Source organism: Sylvia atricapilla, chromosome 10 (assembly GCF_009819655.1).
Source record: "Sylvia atricapilla isolate bSylAtr1 chromosome 10, bSylAtr1.pri, whole genome shotgun sequence".
Lineage (NCBI taxonomy): Eukaryota > Metazoa > Chordata > Aves > Passeriformes > Sylviidae > Sylvia > Sylvia atricapilla.
This window is the reverse complement of record NC_089149.1, coordinates 4373203-4389224: the sequence shown is the minus strand read 5'-3', so window position 1 is coordinate 4389224 and position 16022 is coordinate 4373203. Positions and strand designations below refer to the sequence as shown.

General features: G+C 47.2%; 1 protein-coding gene across 7 annotated transcripts in view; it reads left to right on the top strand.

Annotated features, from left to right (window-relative positions):
* The window catches only part of TNIK (TRAF2 and NCK interacting kinase), a 152446-nt gene that overhangs the window by 63468 nt on the left and 72956 nt on the right, over positions 1 to 16022 (top strand). For all 7 annotated transcript variants that reach the window (XM_066325729.1, XM_066325724.1, XM_066325727.1 and 4 more), the window contains one exon: positions 14984 to 15040. In XM_066325729.1, the coding sequence (XP_066181826.1) occupies positions 14984 to 15040 (57 nt within the window). The remainder of the gene's footprint in view (positions 1 to 14983; positions 15041 to 16022) is intronic.

Sequence of the window (16022 nt, the reverse complement as noted above, 5' to 3'; positions counted from 1 at the left end):
CAGGCTGCGAGTGCTGCTGAAATCTTTCACTCTTAACAACTCTCCTCCACGACCACAAAACCCAACTTACTGTCAGGAGGCAGCTTGGCTTGGCCATCATTCAGGTCAGCTAGTGGTGACTGATCTCCTTGCATGGCTTTACATCTACCCCAAGACAGTTTATCCCCTCTATATTTACATTTATCTTCAGGGTAGGTTTTATTTGCTGAGTTCCATTTCTTGCTGGCCCAGCACATAAACGCTCTGAAAGCCTAAGAAGACAAGGAAAGATACTGCAATAGAAATTTATAGGGGTGCTTGTGTGTGAAAAGGATCAAGATTTATTGAATTCTCTGGTTCTTCTTGATCTGGAAAGTACTGGGAACAGCAGCCTTCAGGGAATACTGCAGCTCAGCTCTTTCACAGACGGGCAGGCATTTGGAAATCTGGAGGAAAGAAACAAAATGTTAAAAGCTTAAAAAAGAAGAATAGAAAAAAGAAAGAGACTTGCAGCGCAGGTACCTAATCCAGTTGAGATGTTTGTGTCAGAAGTTTTGATGATGGCTCATTCTTTTGTCTGATATTACTCATCTTCCTCCTTTGTTTGAAGCACTGGAGGCACACGGCTTGTAGGCAGCAGGGATGAGTTGTGGCTTCTGCAGTCACCTCCTGTGCAGTCCTGGTGCTGCTGCCAGTGACTTCTCCATCACCTCACCACTGTGAGCACTAATCACAGTTACTCACTTGCAGTTAAATAGCCAGGATGGATTTTAGTGGCCTTGCAGGCTCTCTAGAGTGAGCTTGGTTGGAGACAGCATCCTGGAGAAGTTAAGCTGGGGTCAACAAACCTGCTCAAGTAAAAGACAGGAGCAGGGTGGTGTAAAGGAGGGTCTGATTGGAGAGGAATGTCTGTCTGGGTGTGCTTTTTCCCTGTAAAAAAATTCTCTCCACGCTTCTTGTTTCATTTGTGAGAACTGGCTCGTGCAACTTTTAAATCCTCAAATAGGGGAGGGGAGGGACGAGGATTAAAAGCCAGACTGATGGGTGGGTCCCAAGCCAAGGGCTGAGGAGCACTTACATCTCTCCTGGAGGGACTTTGAATGTGTTTTGTTTAAAGACAGTGGTGCTGGCACTGTAAACATCTATAGGGCAGCAGCACAAAGTGGCCAAAGTGTTGCAGTGGTGTCCATCTGATCTTTACTGACCTGAGAACTTTGGGTCTGAGGGAGAAGTGTAAATACCCAGTAAAACAGTGTTTTCCTGTTCAGCCAGGACTTCCCTTTGGGATACAAAATAAACTCTTCTCCGGAGGAGCTGTTTTATTCAAAGGGATCTGCGTGTGCTTTTGTGAGGTGAGAGAAGGAGCATCTTTCATCTCTGGAGAGGACCCAGGTAATAAACACAGACCCAGGAGAAGGACGACCCAAAGCAGAGACACATCCAGAGGTTTGACTTCATGGTCTCCTGGTGCCTTTGCTGTAAACATCTTCTACTTCTTACAGTGCTGCTCCTGTCTGAGCAAATGCAGCCCTGGCATTTCATTATCCTGTGTGAGTCTCCCAGCTGCCTTCTCCCACCCAGGAGTCCCCCAGGCTCATTGCAGAGTGTGAGGAGCACTAGGACACCTCTGCCTCATCTCAGCCCATCACCTGCATCCTTGGGACAAGAGGAAAGGGCTTCAAGTTGCACCAGGGGAAGTTTAGATTGGCTGTTAGGAAAAATTTCTTCACGGAAAGAGTTGTCAGGCACTGGAACAAGCTGCCTAAGGAAGCAGTTGAGTCACCAGCCCTGGAGAGGTTTAAAAGATGAGTAGATGTGGCGCTCAGGGATGTGGTTTAGTGCTGGACTTGGCAGTGTAAGGTTTACAGTTGGCCTCGTTGATCTTAAAGGTCTTTTCCAACCTAAACCATTCTGTGATTAGTGAAACAACAACAAAAGAGGAGCCAAGCACATCTTGTAGCTCCCTCTGGGAAATGCGATGTCCATGGAAATGTTAGAAACTATATCCCAGGGTGATATTTCTGCAGCCAGTGTGTCCTGCTGAGCTACAGCTGTGGGAGGCATGAGAAATACCAGGCGATCTGACAAGTCAGTTTTCTGCTCCAAAGGCAAAGGGGCAGGTTACATTTATGATGGAATTTGTACAGGAAAACACCTCTGTCCATGGGCTTCGTGTGGTTTTTACAGACATTAGAGAGGGGGTTGATCTTATTCTCTCACAGGCTGCTCATTTCCCCTCTGATGCTGGTCAGAAATTGGGTAATAGTAACTGAATTTTATCTTTTACCCTTCGCATTTAAGAAAACCTTGCTCTGTTCTCTCAGAAATGCTGGCAGCTCACTGTGTGCTGATTGGAAACAGTCAGTGCTGCACTGGCAGAGCTGGCTGAGGCCAGGGTTGGAGCTGCAGAAGCCTGAGTCATCTCGTGAAGCAGATCAGCTTTTAATTACAATTTCTAGTGCACTTCTTAAGCAGTCTTGTGGAAATGCTGTGTAGAAGCATTTGAATTAAAAATGTAAAGAAATTTTGTTGACTTCTTTTATTTTTTTCTTGTCAAGTCTCCTGGGCAAACAAAAGCCCTTTGCTCTAGAAAAAAGTAATTAAGAATTTAAAGACCGCTGTTGTTTGGAGGTGTGAATGCAGGGTATGGCTGTGTGAGGAACAGCTCCTGATAGCCTCTAACATGTCTCTACACTTAGGCAAGGCTTTGGAGGTTTTTTGTAATATGGCATCACCCACTGCAGCATCTTTATGGGGTAACTGCAGTGTTATTTTGCCCATTTTGCCAGGGGGTAACACCGAGCAGCAAAGAGCCCAGACTCTCACCCAAGGTCGAGAGCCCTTGGTGGGGATCCAGGAATAGCACCCAGCTGCTTGGCTTGGCCATGGCCTTGCATCCCAGTAAATTGTCTCACACCACACATCACTGGCTGTGCTTTTTATCCTTTCTTGGAGTCTGAGACTCCACAGTGCACTTAAAAATCAGCATGAACTCAATCAAGGCTCCAGTGTAAAGGCAATTTATACACCCTGTTAAGTGTCTACCAAAACTTAGCCCTGACTGAGTGTTTGAAGGATTGGGCAAAGTGACAGGTTGGGGTTTTTTCCCCCCTGGAAAAATGCAGGGAGGTCCTTCCCTGCTCTTGCATGTTGGTGGCTTCTAAAAATCACCTTTGCCCACACTGTTACAGGTGAGCAGTCCCTGATACCAAGCAGCATAACCAAACCAGCATTTTGTCTGACAGCCAGCTCTTGCTGAGGGGAAAGACTTCGAGTATGAAAGAGCTCTTTAATATGAATTTGCCTGTAACTATTGGTGACTTTTAGTGCTTAGCAAGCATTGATGCTACTGGGAAAGGGTTAAAAGCCTGTGGTGGCCTGGGAGGAATGGAATGTTGTCCTGGCTGTAGGGAATGGGATTTCTGGGTGGCCTGAGCTGCCTTTAGGTAGAGCAGGATGCAGCTGGTCCAGGGTGATGCTTCTAAAGCTGTATCTTACCAATTTCTTTCTCTTAGTACAGCTGAAATTGCAGGTTTGTGGCGTGACTCAGTGCAGTGCCTGGCCTTGGTTCCTTCCTGGCGTGCCTAGAGCATGGCATAGTCTGTGTGGATTAGCTGTGGATGAGGTCTCACGCCGAGCTTTTCAGATTTTCACTAAGATCTTTATCCAGTGGAATAAAAGGCCATCACCCCCTGCCCATATGTGTTCTCCCTGCAAAGCTGCAGGCAGCCTTCCTGAGCTGCCCACGTTCCTGCAGGCAGCTTTTTGGGCTGCTTGGAGAGCTTTTTTGTCTGCTTTGTTTCACTTTGCAAATAACAGTGAGTAAAATCCATAGCCTTCACTTGGTTCCTTCAAACTGTACAGCATCGATTTGTGTCTGTACATGTTGTTGCTCTCTAAGCAGGGCCCTTAATGGCTGGAGAGCCCTCCTGCATTGATAACCACATCAGGGGCTGCAGTCCTGGAATTGCCAGACAGTGACATGCTGTGCCAGTGCTGGGCTCATCCCTCGTGTCCCCAAGTGCTGAAGGTAGCAGGGACACTCGGTCTTTTCTGGCTTCCTCCCACTCATTCCTGAGCAGTACTGTTCCCATGCAATCCCTGGTGCTGGTTTAACCTTTCCCTGCTAATCCCAAGTCCTCCTCCTCTTCTCCTGCTTTCAAATCCCTGGCTAAAGCCCCTCTGTGCTGTGCTGCCTTGTGGCAAGGCTGGATGGGGGTTGTGTGCAGGGCTGGGGAGGGTTTTCTGGTTTGTGGGGGTCTTTTAGGGCTCACTCCTTTCCAAGAGGAGCCCTTGCACCCCAGTTTCTCTATTTAGCAGAGAAATGAGGACCAGTGAGGAGCCCTGGGTGTCCTGGGAGGAGGGTCCTCTGTCACACAAGGGCAGCCCAGTGGTGGCATCAGGTCTCTTCTGCAGGGAAGGCAGGAAAAGGCAGTGACCTGGCTGCCTTACTGCTTCATAGGAAAGCTTTTCCTTGCCATTCCAAGGTTAAGAAATTCCTGCTGGAGAGAGGAGGCTTGGGAAAGGAAAAGCTGTAGAGGCAGGGTAGTTTAATCTGCTGATCGACACTGTTGATCCCAACCCACAAGGCTGGCTTAGAGGGTGAGCCACAGAGGGGCTGTTCTGCAGCAGAGTCAAAAATCCCATCTTCATCCCACACAAAGCAGCGAGTGCACGTGTGACAGATGTAAAAAAAAAACCCACAAGGCTGAAGGGGTCTACATGTCATTCATCAGCCTCCCTTTTCCAATAAGCATTTCTAGAATTTTGCTACTCAATACCTGACTTGCTTGAAACATCAGACAACATGAAAGCTTTGATGCCTCCCTGTGCAGCCAAATTAGTATGTGTATCACAGAGGATTGCTCTAGGCATGGCTGGGTCTTTTAAATCAGTAGAACACAGGCACTGCAAAACGTTTATTGACTCCTGACAGTAAGTGACTTGGGGTTGGATGGGGTGGACAATAAGTTGTCAAGGCTGCTCAGGGCAGACAAAAACCCTGGAGGTGAATCTGGATGAAAAGGAGTGTGATGTCCATCTGCCTTCAAGTATGTAAGGTCTAAAATTGATATTTGAGCTGACATAGATAGAGAAATGTGCAACACCGGGTTTGCAGTATCTTGAGTTACAAAGTCATTGGCATTAGGGGAGCGCCTCAGCCCTCCACAGCACAAGATCTGGGATTATTTATGTCATTCTTACACTCATTTTCCTCACACTACGACCTCAGTCACCCAGGAGATACATGTGAGACTTTCTGGCAGCTGTGGCATTTTCTCCTAAGACCCATAAAATGTAAGTACCTTTATCAGCTTGTGCTTGTTACTTCTAGCACCTTGAGACAGGGACTTGGAGTCAGCTCAGGACTGATGAACGAGTGGAGCCTGAATGTATGAATTGGCTCAGGTGCCAGTCAGCCTTGCCACATGGGCAGGAATCAAGGGGGTTAGATCTGTGCTGGTCCAAGTGTTTGCAGGGCTGGAAAGGCTCCTAGAGGGAGGCAGTGGAAGGGTTGTAAGGATGGCTTAGAATGTGGTTCAAGGTGGCTGGACGTCATGATGGGCATGTTCAGCTGTTACCAGCATTGAGACTGGACCTCAGAACTCCCCAGATTTCTACTGGATTTGGGATGTTAGGGTTGGAGCACAAATGAACGTGGTGGGTTTGTGTTCAGGCTCCTTTCTACAAGCAGAGGTTGGGGTGACAGAGGTGAGAGCCCCATTTGATAACCTCTGCTGAGGTGTCCAGAGAGATCCATGGTGGGATCTCATCCTGGGCCATTGTATCTGCAGAGAAACAGGACCATGGGGGTGTGTGGGGCAGCATGGGCAGCTGTGCTGTGAGCTGAGCTCAAAGAGTCCTGCCCTGCAGTTCCATGGAGAAACACAGGGAATGGAAAAGCTTGGCTGGGAGAGCAGGCTGGGCTGCTCAGTCAGCTGGGCTGATTCATGGGAACGTGGACACGGTTGGTTTGTGCCATTGGCAAGTCAATGAAATGCAATGGAATCCCTTCATGGAAAGCCACTGACAGCCATAGACTTAAATTTCCTGAATTAAATGGCCGGGAAAACACCAGAAATACTGTGCTTTCCTTCTTACTCAGTTTTCTTTACACAGTAACAAAAAAAAGAGCACAAACCCCTCAACCAGCTTTAGATAACAGATGCCTTTGTGTTACCTGGTTCCCCTCCTGCCACCAGTGCTGTCCACCCCTGCTGCCAGAGAGGATGCCAAGCACTCAGGTTCCCAGAAGGTGGTTCTCCCTTGCAGTTGTTGGTTGAAAAATCACCTTGCACTTCACATGCCACCTCCAAAATTGGGTCTTGCTACTATGAAACTAGAGCCGAAGTCAAGCAGATGGCACTGCAGAGGTGTTTCCAGAAACTCCATTAACATCACTGTGTGTAGCAATTTTTTTTCCAGAAGGGCTGTTTTTAAAACTCAGTTTGCAAGATAATTACTGATTTGGGGAATGGCTTAAAGAGCAGGTGACACTTCAGATGTTAAAAAGCAGCTGTTGAAGGTATGGCACAAATAAAATGGGGTACCAAAAGCCTGGGGAAGCTGAAGGGTACACAGCTGTGTCCATTGGTGTTCTGGGATGGATTGTGAAGGGAGGCAGTGGCACACGTTTGCAGGCATTAAGCCCTGTCTGCCCTACAGCAGGGAGCAGGTTAGGAACAATCTCTTTGGAAGGGAATTGTTTTTCTTACAAGTACAGAGGAAACAGCAGCAGCTGCCAAAGCACACAGTGTTGTAGAGACTGTGCTGGTGCCCCTGAGCTCTGGATGCAGCAGCTTGTTCTCATCCTGAGCTTTTGGTCTGAAGTCGTGAGCAGCCTCAGTCATTAGATTACATCCCTGGTGCCCTGGGATGGCTTTTCCCGTGTCCTGCACAGAGCCTGCTTCACCTGTGATGGGAACTGGTGCCTGAAGCTGCTGGGCTCATCCTGGAGTTTGGGTTTGAATGTTGAAGCTGAGGTGGTTGTGGCCACAGTAAAGCCAAGGTGCCCTGGGGACAGGCAGAAATGGTTGGCTGCGGGCTGCAGACAGCAAAAGCGTGTGGAAATTGGGATTTGCTTGGCATTCTGCAGGTGTGACAGCTCCCTGCTGCAGTCCACACCTGGCCAGGTGTGTGGTGGCACCCTGTCACGTGCCAGGCAGCAGTGCTCTGGGAGGAAGGTGCCAGCTGTGGGATTGCCTGGCCCTTGGGAGGATTCTGGCTCTTTCTTGGGCCACCCTTGGGAGCCAGGCGTGTCCCATGAGAGTACTGGGTGAAGCTCAGAGCTTTGTGCTTCCCACTGGGAGGAACAACCTGGTGCCTCTATCAGGACGTAGCCTGTGTGAAAGGGTGCCTTTGTGGGTCTCCTAAAGGCAGATTTAATTTTAGTTATGAATACTGCAGCGTTGAATAGGCAGCGATGTGAAACAGAAGCACAGTGGGGGTGTTAAAGGGTGGTAATAACATGGCTGTCATGAACTAATGTTGTTGGGAACAGGCTGTGCTGCCTCCTTTTAGCTGTGAAAATGTGCACTTGCAGAGGAGCTGGGGCAAAGGGAGGACAGTGTGGGAGGGGAAGGAGCACCCCAAGGCCTGGCTGCTGCCCTCCTTGCCTGCTGGGCTGCAGGTGATGGGCTGCTCCCCTTGGCAGAGACCCGTGGGGAACGCCCCGTGCTGGCTCTGGGAGTGCTGGGGAAGGAGCAAAGCTCACAGAGGGCCTGGGGAGGTAAATGGTGGCATCCCTTTCCTTCATCCCACTGATTCTTGCTTGAATCCTGCTGCCTTCACTGTGGGGCTAACTCAGGGAATATTTTCCTGAGATGCTGCTTGTCCTTCTGGGTTTTTTTTTATGTATACATTACTCTGCATCAGGAACAACTCTCCTTAGTCCTCTGATGCCTCAGGTTTCCACAGGCTGCTCCTAAAACTCGCTTTTGGTGTATATTCTGTCTGTTGATGATCTCCATCTCTCTCTGCTCAGCCTGCTCCTCTTCCAGCCTAGACCTGCTCTTGTTGAGGCTTTGACCTCCCTTTCCCAGGGCAGCATTTGTTCCTGGGCTCTGGGAAAGCCCTGACAAAGCAGAAACACCTTGAAATCTGCTCTGCTGCAAGGTTTGCTGTGACCATCAAGAGCAGACCTTCATAAGCTTCATCTTCAAACACTTGTGGGCAAAATCTGTCGCAGTTCTTGGTGTGACCATGGAGGGGATGCACAGCCTGACATGCCCCATGTGCTGGTGCTGATGGTGTCACAGAGAGGGGGGACAGGCTTTCTAACCAGTGTTCTTCCCTGGTGGGAATTAAAAGTGGGGAAGGTCATCTGCAAAGCTTCTGGAAGGATTTGGCTTTCTCATGCTGATTTTGGACTACTTAAGGCAATCCATGGAAGAGGGAAACCTGGTTCTTCCTGAGCTGGAGGTGGGAGTCTCCAGCCTCATTTGAAATACAAGAGGTATAGAGGATGGAATAAGTACAAGCACTGGTGTAAGAGATGTGTTTCCCTTATCTAGGGAATATAAAACTGTAGTCTTGCTCACCTATAGGCTGTAGTACATGTTATTTCTGGAGATGAATAATATGCTAATTTAACAATTTAGTTTTTAAATCTAATAATCCTGCCTTTTTTACTTCACGTCAGAGCTATTGTGGGGCTGCAGTAATGGAATTGCAGCTCTCTGAGCTGCAGGGTCCTGATCAGAGCTTGGATTGATACAGAAGACTGGAAAACACTTCAGTCCAAAGGTCAGCTCTGCTGGGTCAGCACAGAGCATTAGCTTGGCCCTGTGCAATTAGAGGCGTCTGTGCTGAGAGCAGATTTAGGCTTTTCCAAGGGGAAGCTCTGGTTGTTCAGTCCAAACTGAAGGATTAATAAAAATGTCCAGCTAAGTACCAAAAAAGAAAAAAAAAATCCACTTTGGTTTCTCTTCGAGTTTTTTGAATGCTTTTCAAGGTTTTTTTACTCTTTAATACCTTGGAAAAGATGACAGATATAAGGAGAGGATTGGCTATGAATGAAATTTGTGTTTGTCCCTCCCAGTGAAAGGTCTTCTGCTCTTCAGAAACAGCCCAAAAGAAGGCAGCAGGTTGGGCAGAGATGAAGATCTGTGCTCAAGTGAGCAACCAGTGTCCTGCAGGAGAGCTCAGGACACTGAGGAGAGCTCAGGTGAGCAGAGAGGTGACTCTGGAGCCTCACCTGGCCACCAAATGAGATGGCAAAAGTGGATGCAGCTATTTTTGTTTTGCATTGGTTTTCCATTTGTGGTGTCAAAGCCTTGGCGTTTCAGGTGTGCCATGTTTGTTGGAGGATGCCATTTGCAAAGTGTTGAGATCTTGGGAAACAGGGGCTGGTTTAAGTGGAGTTTGCCCCAAGAGGAAAGGAACTGCAACAAGTCAGTCGTGTTCCTTTGGTGCCTTGAGGCAGGGGGGTTGAGGCTTCGCTCTGAAGCCCTGCAAATCTGTTTGTGAACCCAGGAAATGCTGGAGAGATGGAAGGGTGTGGAGGGAAGGAAGGGCATTGCCATTGAGGTCAGCTCCTGCTGTAATAAAGCAGAGAGATGGGGCTGAATCCCTGGGCAGGGTGAGGGCTGGAGCCCAGTCTGCAGAGATGTTCTGAGTCCCCACGAGCCTGAAATCCTCCTCCCAGTACTGGAGTTGAGTGCAGGCAGCAACAATAAGTTTTGACCCATGATGGCTCTGTTTTAATCAAAGAGATATGTTGCCCTTTGTTAAAATAAACATTTTCCCCATCCTGTTACATGACTCAGTTTTTCTCATGCTGGCCTCCAGTGTTTTAACTACCTTCTCAGATACATGGATTTATTTCAGATGTGTTTGAAGAGATCTGTAAACCAAGTGCAAAGCTTGCCTATGTCATTTTAGGCCAGCTTGTTTTGGAGATTGCTGAATTTTCACACTAGAATGAGCCTATTTTTTACATCAGTAAGTATTTTAGCCCCTCAGACTGGTTGGGAGAGGGGATTTTGGCACCCTCAAGATTGCTTTCAATGGAAAACCAAGTACATAAATGTGCCTGTACTCTGTAAAAGCTGGGAACAAATCGTGCCAGGTGCTATAAAATGGTCTAATGTACAGCAGGATGGCAGTTCAGATTCATGGCTCCTCTTGGGAGGCAAAGCTCCTTCTCCCAGGAAAAACTGGATGTAGTTTTCAGCATTAGTGCTGAACTGCCTTTATGCTAAAAATCTTGGACTGAGTCCCTGAACTACAGGAAAACAAGGAACTGGCAGGACCTGGACCATGGAGCTGTGAGATGTTCTGGCCCATCCCAGGAGATCTTCACTGCAGAAGGTCTTGGATGCTGGAACAGTCTGGAGGAGATGAGACTCACCAGTGGGGACACCTTGAGTTGTGCATGGGAGGAAGTAGGGCTGGGCAGAGATATTTTTGTAGTCCTTACCAAAAATCGTATGTGAACACAGAAAAGTGAGCTGGTGGCTTCTAACCTGGTAAAATCTCTGGTGTCCTGTGCGTATGTTGTAGGAGGAATAAGCAGGATGTGGTGGTGCTGAGGATGTGCTGGCTGATGGCTGGGCTTGGACAGTAAGAAAGGGTGGTTGTTGGGCTGCTGGCACCAGGCTCAGTATTTTAACTGCAACAGAAATGTAATGGAAGAAATATATTTGGGATGCTTCTCTGCTGCCAAAGTGGTAATATTCGGACTTTTATGAGACTTTTTTGTTGTTTGTCTCAGCTCACTGAGATCTCTGTATGAGACACAGTGTTCCTCAGTGGTGAGGGCTGATGTTGTGGTCTGGTCCCAGCAGGGGCTGTGCATGTTGAAATTTCAGCACTGCTTTGCAAGAGCACCCTAATCCCACTCATTTTAATATTTACATGCAGCATGAGTAAGGGCAGTGCAAAATGGTTGGACGATAAGTGTTTTGCTGTAAAGTATCAGACATACAACATGGTTACTCCATGTAGTGGCTGCAGTGGGGATTTTGTATTCATGGGACATTGGAAGCTGCGTGTCCAGGCTGGAAAGGGTAAGAGATGTTGCTCTGCCTGGCAGAAGGAAATGGGAGCTCTGCATTTCCCACCAAAGTGACAATTCTGGTTGTCTCCCACTGGCTGCAGCAGGTGGTGGGTCATTTATTTTGTTGGATGAATAAAAGCCGACAGCCCAAGTTAAGTAAATATAGAATGCATTTCTGGGTACAGAAATTACAGGTTTTGTTTAGAGGCGAAATCCATGCTTGTGCAAGGAAAATGTTAAAAAGCAATAATCAATCCTCCTCTTTCTGTCCTTAAAATGTGGGCTTGAATTTCGGGCCAAGATATGCAGTTGTTGTCTACAAAGGCTGATATTGAGGCCAGGGTTTATTTATTTAGTAAATGTAATGCCTAAATGCATCAATTGATGTTTAAAAGCGCTTAATGTTCTTGTTGTGTGCTGGTCCACTACACTTTATGGAGTGTGAGGACCACAACCTTTGAAGAAAAAACTCATGGCGCTCGCCTCATTTGTAGAAATTAGTCTTAATACTTGACATTATCAAGTTAGTGATAGTTGATATAACATTTTGAGAGTAATTAGGAGCATGAATTTATGCTCAGATGGATGTTTAATTAAAAATTGTGGCAGCCTTGAAGATCATGCTTGAATAATCCTGAGGCTGGAATGTGGGTTTGTACCCAAGTGAACCTTGACAGTGGATCTGGAGAGGGGGAAATGCTTTAATATCTCTGTTTTCCTCCTGCATGTTTTATCCCATCATAGCCACCAGGGTCTGTAACAGTGCTGAATTCGTGGAGATGAAGAACCACAGGCAGAACCTGCCTTGGAAAAGAGCAGGGAGACGCTGGAGAATGTTGGTGTGTTTGGGGCAGGAGGTGAGGAGAGCACAGGGAGCAAGGGAGGCTCAATGATGGCTGTTCCCTGCCAGCTACCTTTGCTCCTGTCACCAAAAATATTGCTGCTGCTGTGGTCTGAAGGCTCAGAAGGGACTGGTTTTACCCAGGAAAGGTCCCATCCTCCTGAAGGCTTTGCCTTCCAAGCAGCTGCACTCTTTCCAGCATGCCCATGGGGGCACCAAAATGGAGGGCTTTTAAAAAAGTGGAGATTTTCTGTTGAACCACAACACTTCTTGCCTGTTTTGAGCCACATCTTTGATGTTGAGGAGACAGAGTTGAGCAGGGGAGCAGGAGTAAGGCTCAGTCTCCATGTGGTTTTTGGGTGGAGGGCGCTGCTGTGGTGATGGTTTAAAGGAAAAAAACAACAAATTTTGGTGGATGGAGGACACACAGGAGGTGAAAGCATCACAATAGAGCTTTTTGGTGCTTTTCTTATTTTGATACCCCCAATCCTCTTTTGTAGCTTTCTTACAGCAGCACAGAGTAACACTGGACAACTTAACACTTGACATTAATTAATTCCCAATTTCACCTTGCCTTGACTTTGGTAGAGGTGATTCCACATCCACAACTGGATATTTTGGAGAGACTGCAGGGGCGTGGATGCTTCTGCTCTTGCTTCCAGGCTTTGGGCACAGGTGCTGGAATCTCTGTGGCCAAGGTGCCAGAGGTGGCTGATTCTGTCAGAGGGTTTATTGCTGCCATTTCATCTTTTAATGGGTACACGTTGGATGTTGATTTAATTCCTCTGTTCCATCTCTCACTTCCACTTCTCAGTGTCTTCCTCCAGCCTGTCTGTATCTTTATTGCAAATTCAAGAACATCTGCAGTAGGGTAAAAATCAACTGGGTTTTCTAAACTGTTTATGAAGGTTTCACGGCAAGTCTCAGTGCTGAGCAGTAGGTTGAATTAAAAGGGATGGTTGACTGGTGAGGAGATGCCTGTTTTCCCCAGATGGCTTCATCTGCCAGGGTGAAGCTCTACAATCCATTGTCAGGAACAAACTATAGAAAAAAACAAAACAAACCTTTGCTACAATATCCCAGGGTGAACACTTACTGCTTCTACTCTGCCTGATTTTTGCGTGACTAAGTGCCCCTCATGGCTTACATTAACATATGTTTCCAAGTGGTTTATTTTGTTTGGTAAACGCTTACACGATATTTACCATTGTCTGTAAATATTTGGGAGGTGTGCAAGGAGGCAGCAGATTCCTGGGAGAAGGATGCTGTGGGGATCCCTTTCCCTTTGGCTGGAACTGAGGGAAGCAGGAGCACTTCATCACAGCAAAGCTGGGGCATTTTCTTCAAATGCAAAATGAGGTGGTGATGCATCACGTGAAGGCAGGTATAGCTCCTAAATCCATGGTGTGAAATGCCCCAGCTTGTTCCTCCTCCTCTCCCAGCTCATGGGAGATGGGGCATGCCACGGTCCAAGTGTTTATCCTGCTGCTGCTCTGTGGGCTTTAATTAAAGTGTCAGTCCACGTGGGGACTTCCTGGGCAAGCCCACAAGGACAAATTTAGGAAGAGGAGGATTTGTTTCTGCAGATCATGCTGCCTGAATGGATGGTGTCTAGTGACATTAGTGACATGCCCCTCCTTCCTGATGGCCACATCCAGGGGATGCTCCAGCCACAGCCCGGGGCCGCTGGGCAGCGCTTGGTTTTATTACTTTTTATGTGACACATGTTTTAAAATAAAGCTCTTTTTCCGCTGTTAGAACATGGGGTTGCTCAGGCCGTATAAATTGTGTTAATAAATGAGTGAGGAGCCCTGGTGGGTGAATTGGCTTCCTGGTGAAGTCATAAATTTGGAGAGGAGGACGCTGCCTTGCTCCGCAGCCGGCGCGTGGGTTTGCTTCCCAGCGCCGTGCCTGGAAACCTGAGGGACCAGGCAGAGGTTCCCATGTCTGGTAATTTAGGGTTCTTGAGCTGACATGGTGTGAAAGACCATCTCCAGTTTGCAGGAGACCTGACACAAACCCCAGCTCATCAACACACACGCTGCTGTGGGAGCAGGAGGAGCCTGCAATTTAGGAAAAGCCTCTGTTTTTTCCCTTTTTCTGCCGTGCCGCAGCTTGACCCCTCTTTGCCTCTGCTCCTGGTTCTGTCCTTGGTGTGTTAATTATCAATGCTGCAGGGCAGGAGCTGCCATTCCCATGTGTCTTCCACACCATGTCTCACACGATGGAGCCTTGGGCATCTCCCATAGTAAATGGAGATGTAAACTGGGAAATAGAGATGCTTCCCTTTGCCTCCCAGCTGTCCTGTTAGGATCAGCATTTGCTGGCTTTCCTGCAGGAAAAACATCTTTTCCTCAGGCTGCCTGATGTGGAAGCAGAGCACATGTCCTCCAGTTGGGGGTGGGAATGATTTGATATGAGCAATTTGGATATGATGTTGGGTGATCTGTTTCTCAGGAAAGGAGGAAAGACTGGGAATTGCCTGGCTTGATAGCAGTTGTGTTGGTTTTAAGACCTCATAAATAGTTGGAGCTCTTTTAAATTTTCACCATCTCTCGCAGGCATTTTCCCATTGGGATTAATGTAGTCAAGCACTGTGCAACAAACAGTTCATTGCAGTGATGTGCTGATATTTTTCAGTTGCTGAGGATTTAAAAAACCTCTCTATCCTGCTAAACCAAGTCTTTCTGAAAATAAGTGAATTACTGGTCAGAGTGACTATGGTGTTCTACAGGCCAGGGTGTGTCCCCAGGTGTGTGAGAGCTGGGATGGGACCTGAGTGGACTGAAGTCAGTGTGGGTATTCCAGCCAGCACATTCCCATCATCTCAGCTCCAGCAGCCCATTTCCAGCCGAGTCATGCTCTGTGCTCAGGAGAGGCCCCGAGCTGGTTTTTTGTGCATGGCTGAGCATTAAAGGGTATTTCCAGCACTTGTTTGCCAGGAAAATACAGCACTGAAGGCCCTGTACTAATTAATTGTAATGGCAGGAGGAAGGGGAGGGAATTGCTTTCTCATCATGGCTGCTGTGAAGATGCTCTAGAAAAAGCAACAAATAATGTGTGGATGCTGCCAGAGCGAGGAGATGGTTTAAGGATATTGTTCACTGTGAGGAAAACATTGTCACTGAGCAAAACCAAACAGATTTCTCCCTTTTCTTTTGCAGGGTCGTCATGTTAAAACAGGCCAGCTCGCTGCTATTAAGGTTATGGACGTCACCGGGGTAATGTATCCTCCTCCTCCTCCTGCATCCTTAAATTACAGATAAGAGGGGAAAGGGGATGGGGTGTGAGAATGTGTGGGGGTGGGTGGAAGACTGATGTTCTTGGGAAGTAAATTGCCTTTGTCTTAATGTGATATGTGCCACTAAGATGTTTTAGTTTTAATAAATACGTGAGAAAAAATTAATCTGGAAGAGTTTTGGACGTTAAGTACTTTCATGCTGAAACAAGGCAGCAGTGGCTCTTTTAAATGTCCTAATAAATTCTGAAGAAAATCATAGAATTATTTGAGCTGGAAGGGATCATAGAGAACATCCAAATCCAATCCCTGCCATGGGACATCTTCCACTATCCCAGTCTGCTCCAGCCAAATCCAACACTTCCAGGGATAGGGCAGCCACAGCTTCTCTGGGCACCCTGTGCCAGGGCCTCACAAGCTTCAGAGGGAAGAATTTCTTCCCAATATCCCATATAACCCTGCCCCCTGTCAGTTTAAGCCATTCCCTTTAGTCCTATTGCACATGACCTTGTCAAAAGCAGCAACAGGATCGTGTGTGCATAACTCATTTCTGTTTCTCTGCCTCCGTGATTTTCACTGAAGAGCTTTTGTTCACCAAAAGTATGTTGCAATTATTGTTATGAATAACTTCATGAGGCAAGTTGAATAACTCCTGTGCATCCCACTGATAAAGGAGGAAAAAAGCCACACCACCCTGGTCTCTGAGGTGGCTCTTTTGAAACTTGTGTCAGACAGAGAACCAAGAATTTACAAATCATTAAATGAATAACAAAACTGAGGGGGAAGAATGGTTTCACCTTTTCTCAGTTGCCACAAAAGAAAAAGTGAGTTGCTATGATCTAAAAACCTAGCTGCATTTAGGAGCATGGCATGAAGATGCTTTTTCTTGAGTTATTTATTTTCTAAGTGCAGTACTATCCCTCCCAAAGTTTGTGCAATAGAAACAATGCCAGGCTTGAGAGTAA